The following is a 20,429-nucleotide window of genomic DNA, read 5'->3' on the forward strand; positions in this document are numbered from 1 at the left end:
TGACTGGAAGGGGGTTGTTTCCAGACATGACTCACAAAACGTACCATCGTGTTTTGGAGTGTTGTGCAGCTATTAAAAGTAAAAAGATAAATAAAAAATAATTAAACGTAAAAGGATAAATGGTGGTAAGAAATCAAATAAAATTCAATTGCTCTCTATCCTGACAATGAGTTCCACGTCTCACTTGTACGAAAATATTCTGAAAATGTCTCTCAAAAACTAGAATGAGATTTTCACTCTGCAGCGGGGTGTGTGCTGTTATGAAACTTCCTGGCAGAATAAAGCGGTGTGCCGGATTGAGACTCGCTCTCGGCACCTTTGCCTTTCGCGGGCAAGTACTCTACCGACTGAGCTACCCAAGCACGGCTCACGACTCCTCCTCACAGCTTCACTTCTGCCAGTACCTCGTCTTCTACTTTCCAGACTTCACACAAGGTGCGCGTAAGAGCTTCTTTGGAAGGTAGGAGACTAGGTACTGGCAGAATTTAAGCTGTGAGGACGGGTCGTGAATCATGGTTGAGGAGCTCAGTCGCCGGCACGGTAGCTCAGCGTGTTCGGTCAGAGGGTTAGCTGCCCTCTGTAATAAAAAAGAACAGAGTTAATCGATCAACAAAGAACTTAAACGGATATCTTACGACGTCCGCCCTGGGCAGATGCAACGAACAAAAACGAACAAAATGAGATTTAAAAAAAAATAATGAAAAAAGTCGGTAGAGCACTCGCCTGCGAAAGGCAAAGGTCCCGAGTTCGAGTCTCGGTCCGGCATGCACTTTTAATCCGCCACGCACTTTCATACCACGCCAGCCATTAAAATTTATTCGGTGGAGGACGGGCTCATGCTGCGTACCCGATACTTCTGAAACTCGTCGTATTCACGTCAGTGTAGCCTTGATATTCTCCAAAAAGAAAAAAAAAATACTTTTCTGTGGACATGTTTCCGTTTTCGAAGAAGATAGTATCGGCTTCTGTGTGACATAAGAAACGGGTTTAGTTCAGCTATTGTGGCGAACACGAGTATGTTAGGGTCCTGGGTTGTTCGGACACCCAGTTGTTCCACTGTAGTACGTCGATTGACAGGCTCCCACCGTCGTGTTTGGCGCTCACCTCGAATATCATGGCAAGTGTACTTCCAATACCAAGCATACTACTGTCATTACTCTACTCTCGCTTTACTAACAGGATACCAGTAGACGGTAAATAATGTGACATGGACCTTTTTAACAATATTACTAGGGCGAGTCAATAAATATGTCGCAAACACCAGAGTATCGCATATTGTTTTAAATTTTGGGCCCATAAGGATCTAGAAGGTACAGCATGTCGCGTGAAAGGTAGCCGTTACACAGTATTCCGTGGCCAAGATGACGGGTGTGCTATCCGATTAGAACAACACAATTTTTGTGAGCCTTGAGACTCTTCGCAGAGGACATTCAGAGAGCGGTATATGGTCTTAACTGTATTTCATACAAAGTTGTGTTCCACTGGATGCAGGAATACAACAAAGGATAAGAAAAACTCACGAATAAGGAGAGTACTGGACGACCTGGTTATCTAGCCATGTAATATCGGTTCTACGTTTTGCTACACCCAGGACACATCAGTCTTGTGGGCTGAAGCCATTTAAGGAAGCAATAAATTTCCTTCAGCCGGGTCACCCGTCAGATGCCAACGCTGCCACAAGAATTCCATGCTGTAAACATTGAAGAGCTTGCCGAACGATGGCATAAATGTTTCAAAATGTTTTGAACTTGGCTGCGTGGTCAGTGATCATTTACAAAGTAAATTAACAACAATAGCAGCCCTCCGTCGCAAAAAGGAGACTTTTGACCCAGATTTCGGCACTTCTATGACAATATTTGATTTCGTGTTCCATCGTGTAGTTACCGAAAAATTTTTTCTATCTAAGTCAACTCATAATGTTTTTAAAAGTTTATATTAACTGCATTTCATGTTATACCATTCTTTCCTGCTCGCTGAGCTATTCAGCTACCTTTGTATTTCTAAAATAGCGTTTTCAGCCTTTAAACTGTATTTATAAGCTCTTATGTAGACAATTTGTTACCGTGTCTGCAGCTATCAGGTACAATTACTGCATTTTACAAAATAATGTTCATCGTAACATTCGTCTGTCTATATTTTGAATGCTAAGTAGCCTGTTTGTACACTCCTGGAAATGGAAAAAAGAACACATGGACACCGGTGTGTCACACCCACGATACTTGCTCCGGACACTGCGAGAGGGCTGTACAAGCAATGATCACACGCACGGCACAGCGGACACACCAGGAACCGCGGTGTTGGCCGTCGAATGGCGCTAGCTGCGCAGCATTTGTGCACCGCCGCCGTCAGTGTCAGCCAGTTTGCCGTGGCATACGGAGCTCCATCGCAGTCTTTAACACTGGTAGCATGCTGCGACAGCGTGGACGTGAACCGTATGTGCAGTTGACGGACTTTGAGCGAGGGCGTATAGTGGGCATGCGGGAGGCCGGGTGGACGTTCCGCCGAATTGCTCAACACGTGGGGCGTGAGGTCTCCACAGTACATCGATGTTGTCGCCAGTGGTCGGCGGAAGGTGCACGTGCCCGTCGACCTGGGACCGGACCGCAGCGACGCACGGATGCACGCCAAGACCGAGGATCCTACGCAGTGCGGTAGGGGACCGCACCGCCACTTCCCAGCAAATTAGGGACACTGTTGCTCCTGGGGTATCGGCGAGGACCATTCGCAACCGTCTCCATGAAGCTGGGCTACGGTCCCGCACACCGTTAGGCCGTCTTCCGCTCACGCCCCAACATCGTGCAGCCCGCCTCCAGTGGTGTCGCGACAGGCGTGAATGGAGGGACGAATGGAGATGTGTCGTCTTCAGCGATGAGAGTCGCTTCTGCCTTGGTGCCAATGATGGTCGTATACGTGTTTGGCGCCGTGCAGGTGAGCGCCACAATCAGGACTGCATACGACCGAGGCACACAGGGCCAACACCCGGCATCATGGTGTGGGGAGCGATCTCCTACACTGGCCGTACACCACTGGTGATCGTCGAGGGGACACTGAATAGTGCACGGTACATCCAAACCGTCATCGAACCCATCGTTCTACCATTCCTAGACCGGCAAGGGAACTTGCTGTTCCAACAGGACAATGCACGTCCGCATGTATCCCGTGCCACCCAACGTGCTCTAGAAGGTGTAAGTCAACTACCCTGGCCAGCAAGATCTCCGGATCTGTCCCCCATTGAGCATGTTTGGGACTGGATGAAGCGTCGTCTCACGCGGTCTGCACGTCCAGCACGAACGCTGGTCCAACTGAGGCGCCAGGTGGAAATGGCATGGCAAGCCGTTCCACAGGACTACATCCAGCATCTCTACGATCGTCTCCATGGGAGAATAGCAGCCTGCATTGCTGCGAAAGGTGGATATACACTGTACTAGTGCCGACATTGTGCATGCTCTGTTGCCTGTGTCTATGTGCCTGTGGTTCTGTCGGTGTGATCATGTGATGTATCTGACCCCAGGAATGTGTCAATAAAGTTTCCCCTTCCTGGGACAATAAATTCACGGTGTTCTTATTTCAATTTCCAGGAGTGTATTTGCGGCTACTAGATGGCACTCTTGGTGTAATATTCACGACCGCGCAATTGCTAACGAGGGCGCCTCAGTCAGATGCTGCCGTAGCTTGACGCAATTGAACAGCCCATAGTAACTTGCTTTTTATGTATTCTGTTTTACAGCTTTTGTGACTAAAGCTTTATCGCTTGATTTTTAGTTTAATACGTGACATGTAAGTACTGTTCCTTTTTGTACTACCAGCCAGTACTAATACTTAACTTTTTTATTATTTCCTGTAATTTTATAACTATGTTGTAGGCCAATTAAAGAGGTTTATTTCTGATGAAGGCACTCATAGCAGTGCCGTGGCCTGGGTAAAAAGAATCCTTTTTTGCGACAGACGGCTGCTATTGCTGTTAATTTAATTTAAAAATTTTTCAGTTTACAGCAGGATAGTTCTGAAAAACAGAATAAATTTCAGGCTGGTATGTGCGGCGCTGATGCCTCTACACAAGTTTGCGACTTACTTATCGTCTAACCCTTGCGTTACCGTCCGACCTGACCCCTAGCGAAAAAATCACATACTGCTAAATCGTTCCTGTACCTGAGTGTACAATGGACATCACTGGCATGTGGCATCTAGTACTGGCTCGGTAACGAGCTGTTACATAAACATTATTATTTTGTGTGCCTCAGTGACCATGTGTAAGTCTGTCAATTTTAGGCCATTTCATCAACTTGTGTGTCCCTAATCTCTCCTAGTTATCCAACCAGGGGAAGTGGGACCTACAGTTTAAGGAGGAGTCCGAACCGCGGCCCGTTTCTGTCGAATCTCTGCATCACTAGAAGGTGCAAGACAGCACGACCTGTGTCCACTAGGAATACTGTCAAACAAGGGTGACATTAGATGTTTTAAATGACTTCTTTGTTCTGGCCCTCAGCTGTAACGCATCAGGAACATCTTGGCGGAGGCATTCAGTTGCTTCTCGCGAGAATCAATAGATGTTCGGTATTCTGACACTGCAAAGATTAGGCCTGAGCATGGCGTCACTTGAATGCTGCTATGAGCGAAGTCTCCAGCTGTGGCCATGATGACAGTGTGCAGAACCGCTGATGTACAGAACAGCTAACAATACTGTGGAGGCGGCTGTGCACGGATGGCTGAGTACTTATACGCTCCAGAGTATGTTCGTTTCGGGCTTAGGGCATGTAAACATTTCCGTGGTGGCAAGTGAGGAACGGCTTCTGACCTTCCACTAGCGTATGGCAGTATCAGCATTTGCTATACCAGGCTCAGCTGGCTCTGCTTCACGAAGTACAGGGTGATTCAAAAAGAATACCACAACTTTAAAAATGTGTATTTAATTAAAGAAACATAATATAACCTTCTGTTATACATCATTACAAAGAGTATTTAAAAAGGTTTTTTTTTTCACTCAAAAACAAGTTCAGAGATGTTCAATATGGCTCCCTCCAGACACTCGAGCAATATCAACCCGATACTCCAACTCGTTCCACACTCTCTGTAGCATATCAGGCGTAACAGTTTGGATAGCTGCTGTTATTTCTCGTTTCAAATCATCAATGGTGGCTGGGAGAGGTGGCCGAAACACCATATCCTTAACATACCCCCATAAGAAAAAATCGCAGGGTGTAAGATCAGGGCTTCTTGGAGGCCAGTGATGAAGTGCTCTGTCACGGGCTGCCTGGCGGCCGACCCATCGCCTCGGGTAGTTGACGTTCAGGTAGTTACGGACAGATAAGTGCCAATGTGGTGGCGCTCCATCCTGCTGAAATATGAATTGTTGTGCTTCTTGTTCGAGCTGAGGGAACAGCCAATTCTCTAACATCTCCAGATACTGTAGTCCAGTTACAGTAGCACCTTCGAAGAAAAAGGGACCAAAAACTTTATTGGCTGAAATGGCACAGAAAACGTTCACCTTAGGCGAGTCACGTTCATACTGAGTTGTTTCCCGCGGATTCTCAGTGCCCCATACACAGACATTGTGACGGTTGACTTTCCCGTTAGTGTGGAAAGTTGCTTTATCACTGAACACAATCTTTGAAACGAAAGATTCATCCGTTTCCATTTGAGCAAGGATAAAATCACAGAAATCGATTCTTTTAATCATATCAGCTGCAGACAGTGCTTGAACCAATTTCAGACGATAAGGTTTCATAACTAACCTTTTTCGTAGGACTCTCCATACAGTTGATTGTGGAATTTGCAGCTCTCTGCTAGCTCTGCGAGTCGATTTTCCTGGGCTGCGAACAAATGCTTGCTGGATGCGTGCTACATTTTCATCACTCGTTCTCGGCCGTCCAGAACTTTTCCCTTTGCACAAACACCCATTCTCTGTAAACTGTTTATACCAACGTTTAATACACCACCTATCAGGAGGTTTAACACCATACTTCGTTCGAAATGCACGCTGAACAACTGTCGTCGATTCACTTCTGCCGTACTCAGTAACATAAAAAGCTTTCTGTTGAGCGGTCGCCATCTTAGCATCAACCGACGCTGACGCCTAGTCAACAGCGCCTCAAGCGAACAAATGTACAACTAAATGAAACTTTATAGCTCCCTTAATTCGCCGACAGATAGTGCTTAGCTCTGCCTTTTGTCGTTGCAGAGTTTTAAATTCCTAAAGTTGTGGTATTCTTTTTGAATCACCCTGTATATCGGCCGTGTTTTGCTTCGCAATGCATCACACTCCCGCCTGTCTGTGCCTGGCTCTCTGTTGCAACTCAGTTTCGTCTGTTCTGGCGTACTTCTTGATTGAATATGGTCGATGCACTACAATGAGATGTGCAGCCTGTGAATGGTCCAAGCTTTCATCATCAGGAATATTTCTCAATCTAAAAGTATACCCCGAAAGACACCGTAAGGTGTTCGATGGAGGGTACATTGTACCAACATTAGTAATTTACTTGTTCCCCTAGCAAATGGCGTGAGATAAAGACGACTGTGTATGAGCCTCTGCATGTGTCAGAATTCCTCTTACCGTATCTTCATTGCACTTATGTGAAAGGTATAATGACAGCAGTATAATTGCTAAGCAGTCAGTTTCAGGTGCCAGCTGCTCTTTAAATTTTTTCTTCAGTATTCCGGGAAAGATTGTTGCCTTCCCTCCAGGCGTTCCTACCTGAGTTCACAACACGTCTCTGTAACACCCACATGTTGATCGAACCTACTGGGATCACATCTAGCAGCCCACCTCTGAATTACTTCAAAGTCTTCCTTTAACCAGACCTGGCAGTGGTACCCAACACTTGAGCAGTACTCAATAATGCGTTGCATTAGTGTTCAGCATACTGTCTCCTCTATACATGAGCCAAAATTTTCTAAAATTCTCCCAATACCTCGAATTCGAACATTTACCAACCCCACTACCGCACTCGTCACTTGCAACTTATTGGGATATTACCAGGTTGTTTTTCTACTCATTTGGATTAATTATATATTTCTACATTTAGAGCAAGCGTCACAAACTACAAATTTTGTATTAGTCATCTTGTATCCTCATAAAGTCACTCAACGACGACACCTTTGCATACACCACAGCACCATCAGCAAACAGCTGCAGATTTCTTTTTACCATGCTTATTGGATGATTTATGTACGTAGAGAATAAGAACGTTCTTATCACACTTCCATGCTCCTCTCCCACCCATCCCTACTCCGGACACCGTTGTCTTTGGTAAAAGCTCACCGTCGAGCACACTGTACAGGGTTCGCCTAATTGACAAGTCTTTGAGCCACACACATGTCTGGGAACCTATTCCATATAGTCGTAACTTCGTTAACAGTCTGAAGTCTACCGATTTAGTGCCGCAGTAGTTGAAAGAGAGTCGGAAGCAATAAAACTGCATGACTCTCGATTACATCGTTATGTGTACTCAGTAAGATCTCACAACGGTGAGATCATTCTGTGTGCAGATTTCGTCGTCTGCGAAATTGAGATAGTAATTTACCGTCTAGTAAGGTCATCCGAAGACCAGTATCAGTTGCAAAGCGATTTAGAAAAGATTGCTGTATGGTGTGGCAGGTGGCAGTTGACGCTAAATAACGAAAAGTGTGAGGTGACCCACATGAGTTCCAAAAGAAATCCGTTGGAATTCGATTACTCGATAAATAGTACAATTCTCAAGGCTGTCAATTCAACTAAGTACCTGGGTGTTAAAATTACGATCAACTTCAGTTGGAAAGACCACATAGTTAATATTGTGGGGAAGGCGAGCCTAAGGTTGCGTTTCATTGGCAGGACACTTAGAAGATGCAAGTCCACTAAAGAGACAGCTTACACTACACTCGTTCGTCCTCTGTTGGAATATTACTGCGCGGTGTGGGATCCTTACCAGGTGGGATTGACGGAGGACATCGAAAGGGTGCAAAAAGGGTAGCTCGTTTTGTATTATCACGTAGTAGGGGAGAGAGTGTGGCAGATATGATACGCGAATTGGGATGGAAGTCATTACAGCAAAGACGTTTTTCGTCGCGGCGAGATCTATTTACGAAATTTCAGTCACCAACTTTCTCTTCCGAATGCGAAAATATTTTGTTGAGCCCAACCTACATAGGTAGGAATGATCATCAAAATAAAATAAGAGAAATCAGAGCTCGAACAGAAAGGTTTAGGTGTTCGTTTTTCCCGCGCGCTGTTCGGGAGTGGAATGGTAGAGAGATAGTATGATTGTGGTTCGACGAACCCTCTGCCAAGCACTTAAATGTGAATTGCAGAGTAGTCTTGTAGATGTAGAAGTAGATCCACAGTACCACCCAAAAATCGAATTCAGGTTAAATTAGTTGAACCGTAATAGATATAACGAAATATATTCGATATTCTTGTGGCGTTTCTTTGTCATTGTCATGTAACGGTAATGTAGTCAGCAATTTTACAGGATCTCACAGAAATGTTGCAAAGCCCTCGAGGGGTAATAGAGAGTGTCTTGCGGATCAAACTGAGGTCCGGAAATCGGAAACGTCATCCAAAGACGCTATAGGGCATCGAAATTATAGACGCCAGCTGCTACTATTAAGCCATCCCTTAGGTAGCAAATGTGACTTTGTACACCGAAGGACTGTATGCAGTACCTATCGCACTGGTGTTCTTTGTTCAGTGATCGAGACTGATTCCCATGATCGCCAGTGGAGAAGATGGAGTTATCTGATGCATAGAAAGGCCTTGTCTCCCATGAATGTAATGCTCGGTTGCCTCGGTGGGTGACGGTTTCGGTCATGAGTTTGCACCTGAAACCCCCTAATATCTCCAATTTTTTCCGCTATACGGGTGAAAAATAAACAGCACATGGAAATCCTCGTCTGAAACCGTCATCCGCCAAGACAACAGAGAATCGCATTCATAGGAGACAAGGCCTGTCTATGCAGCAGCTAACCTCGTGTTCTGTACTGGCGATCGTGGCATGCAATCATGATCATGGAGTAACAAACAGCATTGAGAGACATTCCGCCTACAGTCCATCAGCGGACAAAATCACGTGTGCAGCCGAAGTGGGGCCTAGTGGAAGGTACCAGTGCCTGTATCTTCGACTCTCTGTAGTGTTTTCGGATGACGTTGTCATACACAGTTCCTATCCTCGATTTGTTTCCCAGGGTACTCTCGACAACCTCTTAAAGATTCTCGCAACATCTATGGAACACCCTGTGTTGGCTCCAGTAGCTGGTGATTATGATAATGGCGACGTCGCTATGTCATTAGCAGGTATCGTCGTTTTTGTTGTTTCTCAGTGGTGCACAAGCATTATTTGTCTGTCCGCGCTGATAGCTGAGTGGTCAGCGTGACGGATTGCCGTCCAACGGGCCAGGGTTCGATTCCTCGCTGGGTCGGAGATTTTCTCGGCTCAGGGACTGGGAGTTGTGTTCCTCATCATCATTACATCCCCATCCGGCGCGCAGGTCGCACCTGCACCAAGGCGGCCGGTCCGGCAAGGGACCTCCCGACCAATGACGCCAAACGCCCATTTCCATTTCTGTTACTTGTCTGCCAATAGCATATGCAGGCTATAATGGTTACAACTCCAGACATGTCTGCCGGTGTCTGAGGACAATGTACTGAACAGCATTAGATAAGTATTTTCGTCATTTGCAGACTAATAATTATAGCTATTACACGTCACATCTTTTCATATTGGGTAGTACCTCCAAGTACTGCTGTGGCAAGAACAAGGCATTAGTGATTATTATTCTACTGGGCAGAATGTCAGATGTTGATGTGTGGTTGCGTGGGAAGAAAACAGTGTAATCACGAGCTTCCGTCAATCTTACAGACGCTCTGTCACGACCATTCTCCAAGGTAGCAGAGGAAGTGCCCATTTCATACTCTTAGCAAAGTTGTTGTGTAATGTACAGTATTTGTCCGGTGTAGAATTTCATGCAATCTTCTAGAATGGTAGAACCTCTTGTCTGAAAGCGAATGCCCTATTGGACAGGTCGGAAGAGATGACGAGTTTTTGTTGAAGTTCAGAAGACAGACTCGATGTTAAATTTTGCAGAAGGTGCCTTACTGGTAGTGAGACTAGGAGCAAGTGTAGCTGGGGCGTGTACAAGGACACCTGCTGCCGCTTGCGCAGCACTACGTACACGAGCGCGGCGTACGGCAGCAGCCCGAACGTGTTCATCCGGCTGGAGGCGCTGGGCCGCGCGGGCAGCGTGGCCAGCGGCAGCTACGCCACCATCGCCAGCTTCACCAAGGTGGCGCCCGCCGCCGCCGCCGCCGCCGCCGCCGCCGCCGCGTCGCCGCTGCCGTCGCAGGCGCACTCGCTGTCGCAGCCGCCCTGCCCCTACGCCACCACCTTCCTGTCCGGCACCGCCACTTCTGACGACTACCACGTCTACGCCAAGCCCGCCTCCCTCTGCCCCACGTACTACGCTTCGTCTCGCCTGTCGCAGCTGTCTCAGGTAAGCGCAGTTCTGAAGAAATGGGTAGGTGTGTAAACCTTTCATACTCGCCTGACTAACGTGCTGCTTTCCGAGCGGGAAGGCGTGCCGGTCCTCGGCACGAATCCGCCCGGCGGATTAGTGTCGAGGTCCGGTGTGCCGGACAGCCTGTGGATGGTTTTTAAGGCGGTTTCCCATCTACCTCGTCGAATGCGACCTGCTTCCCCGTATTCTGCCTTAGTTACACTGTGTCGGCGATTGCTGCGCAAACACCATTGCCAAGTAAGCGTACACCACAATTTTTCTACCACGTAAACATGTGGGGTTACACTCGTCTGGCATGAGACTTTCCCGGGGCTTCCACTGGGGGCCGAACCGCATAATAATCCTGAGTTTGGCGTGGGGCGGCGGTGGGGTGGGTGGACTGCTGTGGCCTGTTGTGTGAACCACTGAGGGCTACGGCAGTACGAAGCCTCTACGTCGTTTCTAGGTCCTCGGTCTAATACATACATTTAACACATACAAACATTTGATAGCATTATTTGGTAACATTCCTGTCTCTTCGTGATTGGTGATGCGAGTGTCACCTCCAGAAAGGGGGTGTATGAGGTCTTTAATGTGCTCTTAGGCGCTGTTCTCATTGAGGCGATACAATACAATAAAAGTTGTGGGACCGTACGATTAACCGTGCGACACTCGTATTCCCACAGGAGTGATACGACAAGCAACTAGACACAACAGGTTGCAACAGCCTCACATGTGCCACGACGATGTGAGCGTCCTTAGGGAAATTTTCCAAAACTGTCACGTATTTAATAGAGATTGGAAAGATGGATGACTCTCCTTCCAGCGCTAAAAACAGTTTCGGTATATATCCGCAGACTGAAGCCAGGAAAGAAAATGTGTACCAAGGCCAGGATTTGAAAGCATGTCTCCTGCTCACTTGGCAGACATGCTAACCATTACGCCACCCTGACACAGTGGCTTTGCACAACTACAAGGACTACCGTAGCACACCTCAATCCAAATTCCATTCGCACCCCAGCCCCTTTCGCATTCCCCCTAAAATCAAATAGCGTTGCAGAGTCTGCACAACTGCACTGAAATAGAAACTCAGCATCGAATGAAACTGGGGATCCTGCCTGAATCCCGGGCATAGGTGTTTCATTCAAATGAAACATTATGGTTGGAGAGACGTTTTCAGATGACAAATATCTGTGCTGTATGTATGCAGACTGACTGAGGAGAGAGAGCTGTGCTGTGATAGTCCGTGCAGTTATGCAGAGTCACTGCGTCAGGAAGGGGTAGTGGTTTGTTCATCTGCCTAATGAGCAGGAGACCTGGGTTCGAATACCGGCCTTGGTACAAATTTACGTTCGTCGCATGAGTCTGCTATATAAATCATAGATGTTTGAGACTCAAAAAGTTCTCTGGAGCCCGTACTTCAATTTGAATTTTGTTACATTGCCATATTTGGCATACAGCACTGTATGACCTAAATTGCACCAAACGAAAACTTGCCAGTGACAACATTTTTTACAGCAAACTTGTCAAAATATTCTCTGCCTTTTACTTAATTTCGAAGTATAACAGTACCTATTGAAAGTAATAAGAAGGAAACCAGTTCATCATTAAGCTGTGATACCATATTATAAGACGCAAAAACTAATTTTTTAATAAGTAATTCCATCAAAGTGGAATGAAAAATTTGCTTAGCAGAGGGCTTGTGCAGTGCGAATCCCAAAACAACGGTTTTTAATTTTTCACACAAAAAGTCAAAGCTTTACATAGAAACTAACTACAGAGACTTCATCTACATCAACCATTTTTTTTTTACACATCTGAAATGACTCGACATTTTCGTCTCCACTCTCGTACAATACAGTTGCTTGGAGCAACCAGCACTCCGTATTATGATTGGTGATACGACAGACAATGGTATCGGTGTTGTATTGCTGCCGTTCTATTCTGAACCAATCAAGTCGCTACGTTTCCGCGCTCCACCAATATGGGTTGCTTGTGCGTCGTATCGCAAATCACTTCCCCATCATAGTGCACGTTGCATCGCCTCGGAGTGAGCAACGCCTTACGGTGTGAGTATATGCTTCTCTAAAAAGAATCACTAACTGGTAATTTATAATATATTGCAATACAGTACAACTGGGCCAGTGGCCTATGTAATGAATCTTTTAGAACAATATCATAAGCTCGCTGAATGGATACTTAACCAAAAGCCTTAATGTACACAAAGAGATTACAGATTTGGGATGGATCCCATTAATAGACGTACAGGGGCGGCTGGATGCACATAGCTGAAGACATGTACAGAAATGTCTTCACCTCTCGAACACTTGATGCCAGATGACATATATAGCAAAACAATGCCTGACGAACATGGAGCAGAAGGTGTCTGCAACGCATTAGAGCTATTCAGGGCGGTCAGAAGCAATCCAGAATGTTTATACGGGCGTTGCAGAGTAGGCTGTGCTGAGAATCAATTGTTAAGAAAAAAATCCGTAGTGCTGTTTACAAATTAATTAGCACTGAAGTTAGCCAAATAGGCCGTTTCAAGTAGTCTGCCAGATAAAATTAGTGTAGGTTCTCATAGCGTAGATGATAGCGTACGACAGTGCTCAGCCTTTGGCATTGCCTCGATCCTTGCTACCGACGAGCTCTGTTGTTCCCTTCTAGGAAACGAAATGAAGGAGACGTTTTGCAACATTGTCTCTGGGACCGCTTGAAATTGAGCGCGTAACGGCCCGACTTGCTAACTTCAAAGCAAATTAAATCGGAAACGGCACAACATATTGAACTTTTGTCTCAACAATTATTTCTCAACACAACCTACCCCACAACACGCTTCAAGATTTTCAGCCTGTTTCCGTTCACCCTGTAGAGATTTACGCTTATCGCTAGGTCACCATGAAACATACGTTATTTGATTTTCAAACAGCTGAGCAGAACTGAACGTACTCAGACATTTGTCACTTATTCCGATCAACACTAAACTGACACACAATATTTTTAGCGCAACGCAATCTGACTTTCATTAATCCCTACAAAAGAATGGCCCTGACTAACAATAACCTATACCTTTCATGAATTCTTACCTCACAAAAATCTTTGTTACTCGAACTACTGCAATACAGCGAGCGCCAATACTGCCAGCTAACTAAAAGATTCTAACTACTGAAGGCACTAACTACTGATAGGCATAGTTAGCAAATGAAAGATTTTAATAGAGAACAAACAATATATTTACCCTAATAGTGTTCAAAAGTGTATATATATATATATATATATATATATATATATATATATATATATATATATATCAGTTCACGACATCCAGTCTTACAAATTTACCGTGTCTGATGGACACACGTCCAGATCATCCGCTCTCAAAACTCCGCCATTTCTCTCCCCACATCCACCACTGCTGGCGGCTCACCTCCAACTGCGCAACGCTACACGCTGTTAACATCTAACTGCCCACTACAATAGAGAATTGTTCAACAATGCAAACCAGACAGACTGCACACAGCACAGCCAGTGGTTTTCATACAGAGCGCTACTTGGCGTTACCAATATAAAAACCTAAACAGCCTACTTACAACCATTCAGCAACAAACGGGAGTTTGAATAAAATCATTTTAGGCACTACGCGCCATCAGTACAAAGAACTAAAACAACTGTATCATAGATGTTTGTTCACAAATAAAATGTGTATTTTGTAATTACGTACTTAATTGCGACGTTGTGGTTTTGGAGTTACCCAGAGGAAGACATGTTATAAATTCACCACCACAATGGCCGCCGAGGCACCAATCATACAGTTCGCTGCTCACAGTAGAACAGTTATGACGCTGTTGGGCCCTTTTGGACAAGATGAAACCATTACCATCCAGTGCTTATGGAGTTTGTCTTTTTTCTTAATTTCCTGGCGTAGTTAAGGTTATTCATAATTTGTAGCATGTTAGCTTACTGGGTTCTTATTTCGGATGCTCGTATTCAGTGAAAGAGTTACGATCATCAGATTTGGCGCAACGATACAGTGTTAAGGGTAGTCTGTGTGCTGCGATCTACACTGTGGCACTGTCTTTAATGTTTGCTACGTGCGCGGCAGCACTCGCTGTACGACCCGCGGCTGACGGACCCCACGAGCCGGCTGCGAGCTGTCGCCGTGGAGCGGTCGTCCATCTCGGTGCACGAGCTGCTGCACGAGGGCACCTTCGGCCGCGTCTACCGGGGCATCTTCCGCAACCAGCAGGTCACCGTCAAGACCGTCTCCGGTGAGTACCCGACACCGCCTAACACACGAACACTTGCTGTAATAGTACCGTACCGTGTTTAGCGCGTGCCCATGTCGCTAACGCCATACTGGAACTGCGACGTAATTTTGGTGAACACTGTCGTTTTAGACTTCAATGTCGCACACACTTGCCACGTTTTTATGTATCTACTTACACAGTTAGGTGGCGAAAGTCGTGGGGTATCAATATGCGCGTATACAGATGGCGATAGGATCGCGTACACAACGCAGCTTCCCCAACGAATATGTCCTTTGTACCCATGTGATTCTTGTGACTAGGTTTCCGACGTAATTATGGCCTCACGACGGGACTTAGCACACTTTAAACGCGAATGGTACCTGGAGCTACATGCATGGGACATTCCATTTCTGAAATCTTAAGGGAATTAAATGTTCCGACATCCACACCTTAAGGAGCATGCTGAAAATACCAACTTTCGGGCATTACCTCCCACCAAAATGCTCATATGTGTGTGAAATCTTATGGGACTTAACTGCTAAGGTCGTCAGCCCCTAAGCTTACACACTACTTAACTTACATTATCCTAAGCACCAACACACACACCCATGCCCGAGGGAGGACTTGAACCTCCGCCGGGACCAGCCGCACAGTTCATGCCTGCAGCGCCCTAGACCACTCGGCTAATCCCGCGCGACTTACCTCCCACCACGAACAACGCAGTGGCCTACAGCCTTCGCTTAACCATCTTGAGCAGCGGGGCTTCAGTAGAGTTGTCTGTCCCAATAGACAATCAAACGCTGTGAGAAATAATCAGATAAATCAATGTGGCACGTAGGACGAACGTATCCGTTAGTACAGTGCTGCGAAATTGGGAGTTAATGCGCTGTGGCAGCGGATGACCGACGCCGGTGTCTTTGCTAACAGTACGACATCGCCTTCTTTTCGTCTCTTTGGGGCTTGTGACCACGACGCTTGACCCCAGGCGACTGGAGAACCGTGAACGGCTCAGACGAGCTCAGATTTCAGATTGTAAGAGCTGATGGTAGGATTCGAGCATAGCACAGACCCATCGAAAGCATGGGCCCAGGCTGTCACCAAAACACTGTGGAACCAGGTGCTTACTCCACAATGAAGTGGACTGTGTTTACATGGAATGGACTGGGCCCTCTGGTCCAACAGAACCGACTGCAAATGGTCAAATTCGGCTACGTGGACACCATTTGCAGAACCGTTCATCGAGTTCATTTTCCCAAACGACGGTGGAATTTTTATAGATGACAATGGGCCATGTCACCAACCCTCAGTTGTTCCCAGCTGGTTTGGTGACCGTTCTGGACAGTTCGAGCTTGTGATTTGGCCACCCAGATAACCCGACATGAATCTCATTGAAAATTTATGGGACGCAAACGAGAGACCAGTTAGTGTGCAAAATTTTGCACTGCCAGCAATTTCACAATTATGGTTGGTTATAGAGACAGCATGGCTAAATAATTCTGCAGGGTTTCCCATCAACTTGTCGAGCTCATGCCACGTCGAGCTGCTGCACTACTTTGGACAAAATATGGTCTGACACGAAGTATGCCATGACTTTTGTCACATCAATGTAAGTAAGAGCAGTGCAAATGAACTGTTGGCTCTAAAGTAAATGAGTGGTTGATAAGAAAGACTTATTTTGTTGGTTTATGTGGCGGATTGTTTTGAATTGTTACTGTACTGGTACTTTTGACTGCCCAAGAGCATCAAACGCTAAGTTATGTATTTGTTGTTGCTATGGACGGAAACTGAAGTACGTCATGACAAAAGAGTTGGATCTGAAACGTGGACGACGACAGAAGCAGATAAAAACAGGCAGAGGGCATTTGAAAGGAAAATCCTGTGAAATTTTTATGGTCCAGTGAGAGCGGCAGATGGTTGTAGAGTAAGGTAAAACGATGGAATACAACAGTTTATACAATCGAAAGCTATAGTGAAATTTGTTAAATCGAAAAGAATACGCTGCTTAGGGCACCTGGAGTGGATTCCAGATGACAGGATGCCCGAACGATTAATGAAAGGCAGATGGTATTCCACGAGAAGAAAGGGACTACCAATTCTCGAGGGCAGGACAATGTGTTGACTCACCTTACCAAGATGGAGGCCCGAGGATGGAAGACTAAAGCAGAGAGGAGGATGATTGAGGAAGATTGTTGAGGGGGCCAAGGCCCATCAAAGGCTGTAGTGCCAAACAAGAAGAAGAAAAAAAGCAAAGAAAAAGTAAAAAAAAGAAAGCTTATGACCAAATATTATGCTACAATGAAGGAGCATCACCTGCCAGCCAAGTGTGTTGATGATGAACGTGAATTCTCACTACACAGATCATCGTACTCCATGAACTCTCTGGGGTACATTAATTGAGTCACCCTGATTACTAGAAGCTCGGTTTCCACAAAAAGGTATGCAAACATCTATTCGTTCTTCGGCAACTTCAGCTCTTCTTCTAGAGATAACTGTCGTCGTCTGTTAATCGAGTGAAGCAGGCAACACATATGGCACAATTTCGACATATGAAGGTTTGATACTACCCCTTCCTGCTTTCATTGTCGCTATCCTGAGTTGATTACCTTCGCCCTTCACGCTGCCGTAAAAACGTTGGGGCTTGAAATCTTCGTAATTATTCAGACTCCTCTACACCTTGCCTATTTCAACAAGGAGAGTCATGCAAATACCGTGGCCGCACATGTCAATGGTTTGCCGATGACATATTACTGTAATTGTATCAGTTGAACGAATGCATAACGTATTGAAAAAAAGACTATGAGAAGAACTCCAAAAAACTAAAACAAAAGTAATGGAATGTAGGCCAATCGAATCGGACGATGCTGAGGGAATTAGGGAACTAGGCACTTAAATGTAGTAGATACATTTTGCCACCTCGGCGAAAAAGTAAGTAGTGACAGTAGAATTAGAGAGTATATAAAGAAACAGATGGGAAATAGTATAAAAACGTTTTAAATTGATAAATCTGTTTACATCTAAAATAAATTTCAATGTTATAAAGTCTGTTCGTAATTTGTTTTGTCTGGTATGTAGCCATATATGGAAGTGAAAGTTGTAGGACAAACAGCTCATACAGGAACGGAGTAAAAGCCTCTTAAATGTGTTCCTACAGCAGATTGCCGAAGATTACTGGGTACGTCAAATGATTAATGCGTAGAGTCGAATAAGGATAAAAAGAAATTTGTCACGAAACTTACCTAAAGCATGGGGTCGGTTGATAGGTCGCATTCTGAGGCATCAAGAAACTCAGCTTAGTGATAGAGAGAAGCGTGGAAAGTAAAATTTGTAGAGAGAGATCAAGGTTATAAAACAAACAACCATGTTCAGTTGGAGATAAGTTAAAGCATAACTCAACGTGAAAAGCTGGACCAAATCAGCCTTCTGAATGAAGACTATAACAACAACAACATAACATTTTTCACATCAATACACTTCGTTCATGACGAAAGTTGTCGAATTAAAAATGTTTCGAGGTAGTCGCTCCAAAATAATTACGACACGTCCTGAAAAGAACGGATTAGTAGAAGTGCGCGGTGTGAGACACTACACATCCACATTCACATTTTAGGACCGTAGTACACACAGTTACGTTGTTTTACAGTTTTTTTTTTAATTTTACTCCTCAGACCATTTAAGTATTTCGGAAGATTTCCTATATTCCGAATATTGTCGGAAGTCTCCCGGTATCGAGAGCTTCGAGCAAATAAATCCTTATCCATAGCGTCCACTAATTTTGGGATATACATCTTCGTCTTTATGGCCTTAAAACTGTCCTAAGACTAGATCAAGTTAAACAACGTTAGTGTGTTCACCACGCCACAGTTTTTTACGCTCATCGTCTCATCGCAGCACTGGTAACTGAAATTTGCACCAGATGTGGACGCCCATAATCATCTCACGCGTAGCAGGAGCTATAAGGTTGCATCTGATTCCGTTCTTCGACTGTCTATCGTTTTTAATTGATTTCGGACGTCGACTATAGTCACTAATAGAAAATATCATATCATTGAGGCTTGTCTCACGAGGGGTAAGATAGATACTGCCTACAGGAAAATTAAAGAGACCTTTGGAGAGAAGAAAACCACTTGTATGAATATAAAGAGCTCAGATGGCAACCCAGTTCTAAGCAAAGAAGGGAAGGCAGAAAGGTGGAAGGAGTATATAGAGGGTTTATACAAGGGCGATGTACTTGAGGACAATATTGTGGAAATGGAAGAGGATGTAGATGAAGATGAAATGGGAGATAAGATACTGCGTGAAGAGTTTGACAGAGCACTGAAAGACCTGAGTCGAAACAAGGCCCCAGGAGTAGACAACATTCCATTAGAACTACTGATGGCCTTGGGAGAGCCAGTCATGACAAAACTCTACCATCTGGTGAGCAAGATGTATGAGACAGGCGAAATACCCACAGACTTCAAGAAGAATATAATAATTCCAATACCAAAGAAAGCAGGTGATGACAGATGTGAAAATTACCGAACTATCAGTTTAATAAGTCACAGATGCAAAATACTAACGCGAATTCTTTACAGACGAATGGAAAAACTGGTAGAAGCGGACCTCGGGGAAGATCAGTTTGGATTCCGTAGAAATGTTGGAACACGTGAGGCAATACTAACCTTACGACTTATCTTAGAAGAAAGATTAAGAAAAGGCAAACCTACATTTCTAGCATTTGTAGACTTAGAGAAAGCTTTTGACAACGTTAACTGGAATACTCTCTTTCAAATTCTGAAGGTGGCAGGGGTAAAATACAGGGAGCGAAAGGCTATTTACAATTTGTACAGAAACCAGATGGCAGTTGTAAGAGTCGAGGGGCATGAAAGGGAAGCAGTGGTTGGGAAAGGAGTGAGACAGGGTTGTAGCCTCTCCCCGATGTTATTCAATCTGTATATTGAGCAAGCAGTAAAGGAAACAAAAGAAAAATTCGGAGTAGGTATCAAAATTCATGGAGAAGAAGTAAAAACTTTGAGGTTCGCCGATGACATTGTAATTCTGTCAGAGACAGCAAAGGACTTGGAAGAGCAGTTGAACGGAATGGACAGTGTCTTGAAAGGAGGATATAAGATGAACATCAACAAAAGCAAAACGATGATAATGGATTGTAGTCAAATTAAATCGGGTGATGCTGAGGGGATTAGATTAGGAAATGAGACACTTAAAGTAGTAAAGGAGTTTTGCTATTTAGGGAGTAAAATAACTGATGATGGTCGAAGTAGAGAGGATATAAAATGTAGACTGGCAATGGCAAGGAAATCGTTTCTGAAGAAGAGAAATTTGTTAACATCTAGTATAGATTTAAGTATCAGGAAGTCGTTTCTGAAAGTATTTGTATGGAGTGTAGCCATGTATGGAAGTGAAACATGGACGATAACCAGTTTGGACAAGAAGAGAATAGAAGCTTTCGAAGTGTGGTGCTACAGAAGAATGCTGAAGATAAGGTGGGTAGATCACGTAACTAATGAGGAGGTATTGAATAGGATTGGGGAGAAGAGAAGTTTGTGGCACAACTTGACTAGAAGAAGGGATCGGTTGGTAGGACATGTTTTGAGGCATCAAGGGATCACAAATTTAGCATTGGAGGGCAGCGTTGAGGGTAAAAATCGTAGAGGGAGACCAAGAGATCAATACACTAAGCAGATTCAGAAGGATGTAGGTTGCAGTAGGTACTGG

General features: G+C 44.9%; 1 protein-coding gene across 1 annotated transcript in view; it reads left to right on the plus strand.

Annotated features, from left to right (window-relative positions):
* The window catches only part of LOC126237672 (tyrosine-protein kinase Dnt-like), a 250,491-nt gene that overhangs the window by 203,698 nt on the left and 26,364 nt on the right, over positions 1-20,429 (plus strand). The window contains exons 6-7 of the mRNA XM_049947741.1: positions 10,137-10,464; positions 14,570-14,735. Of these exons, the coding sequence (XP_049803698.1) occupies positions 10,137-10,464; positions 14,570-14,735 (494 nt within the window). The remainder of the gene's footprint in view (positions 1-10,136; positions 10,465-14,569; positions 14,736-20,429) is intronic.

Source organism: Schistocerca nitens, chromosome 1 (assembly GCF_023898315.1).
Source record: "Schistocerca nitens isolate TAMUIC-IGC-003100 chromosome 1, iqSchNite1.1, whole genome shotgun sequence".
NCBI lineage: Eukaryota > Metazoa > Arthropoda > Insecta > Orthoptera > Acrididae > Schistocerca > Schistocerca nitens.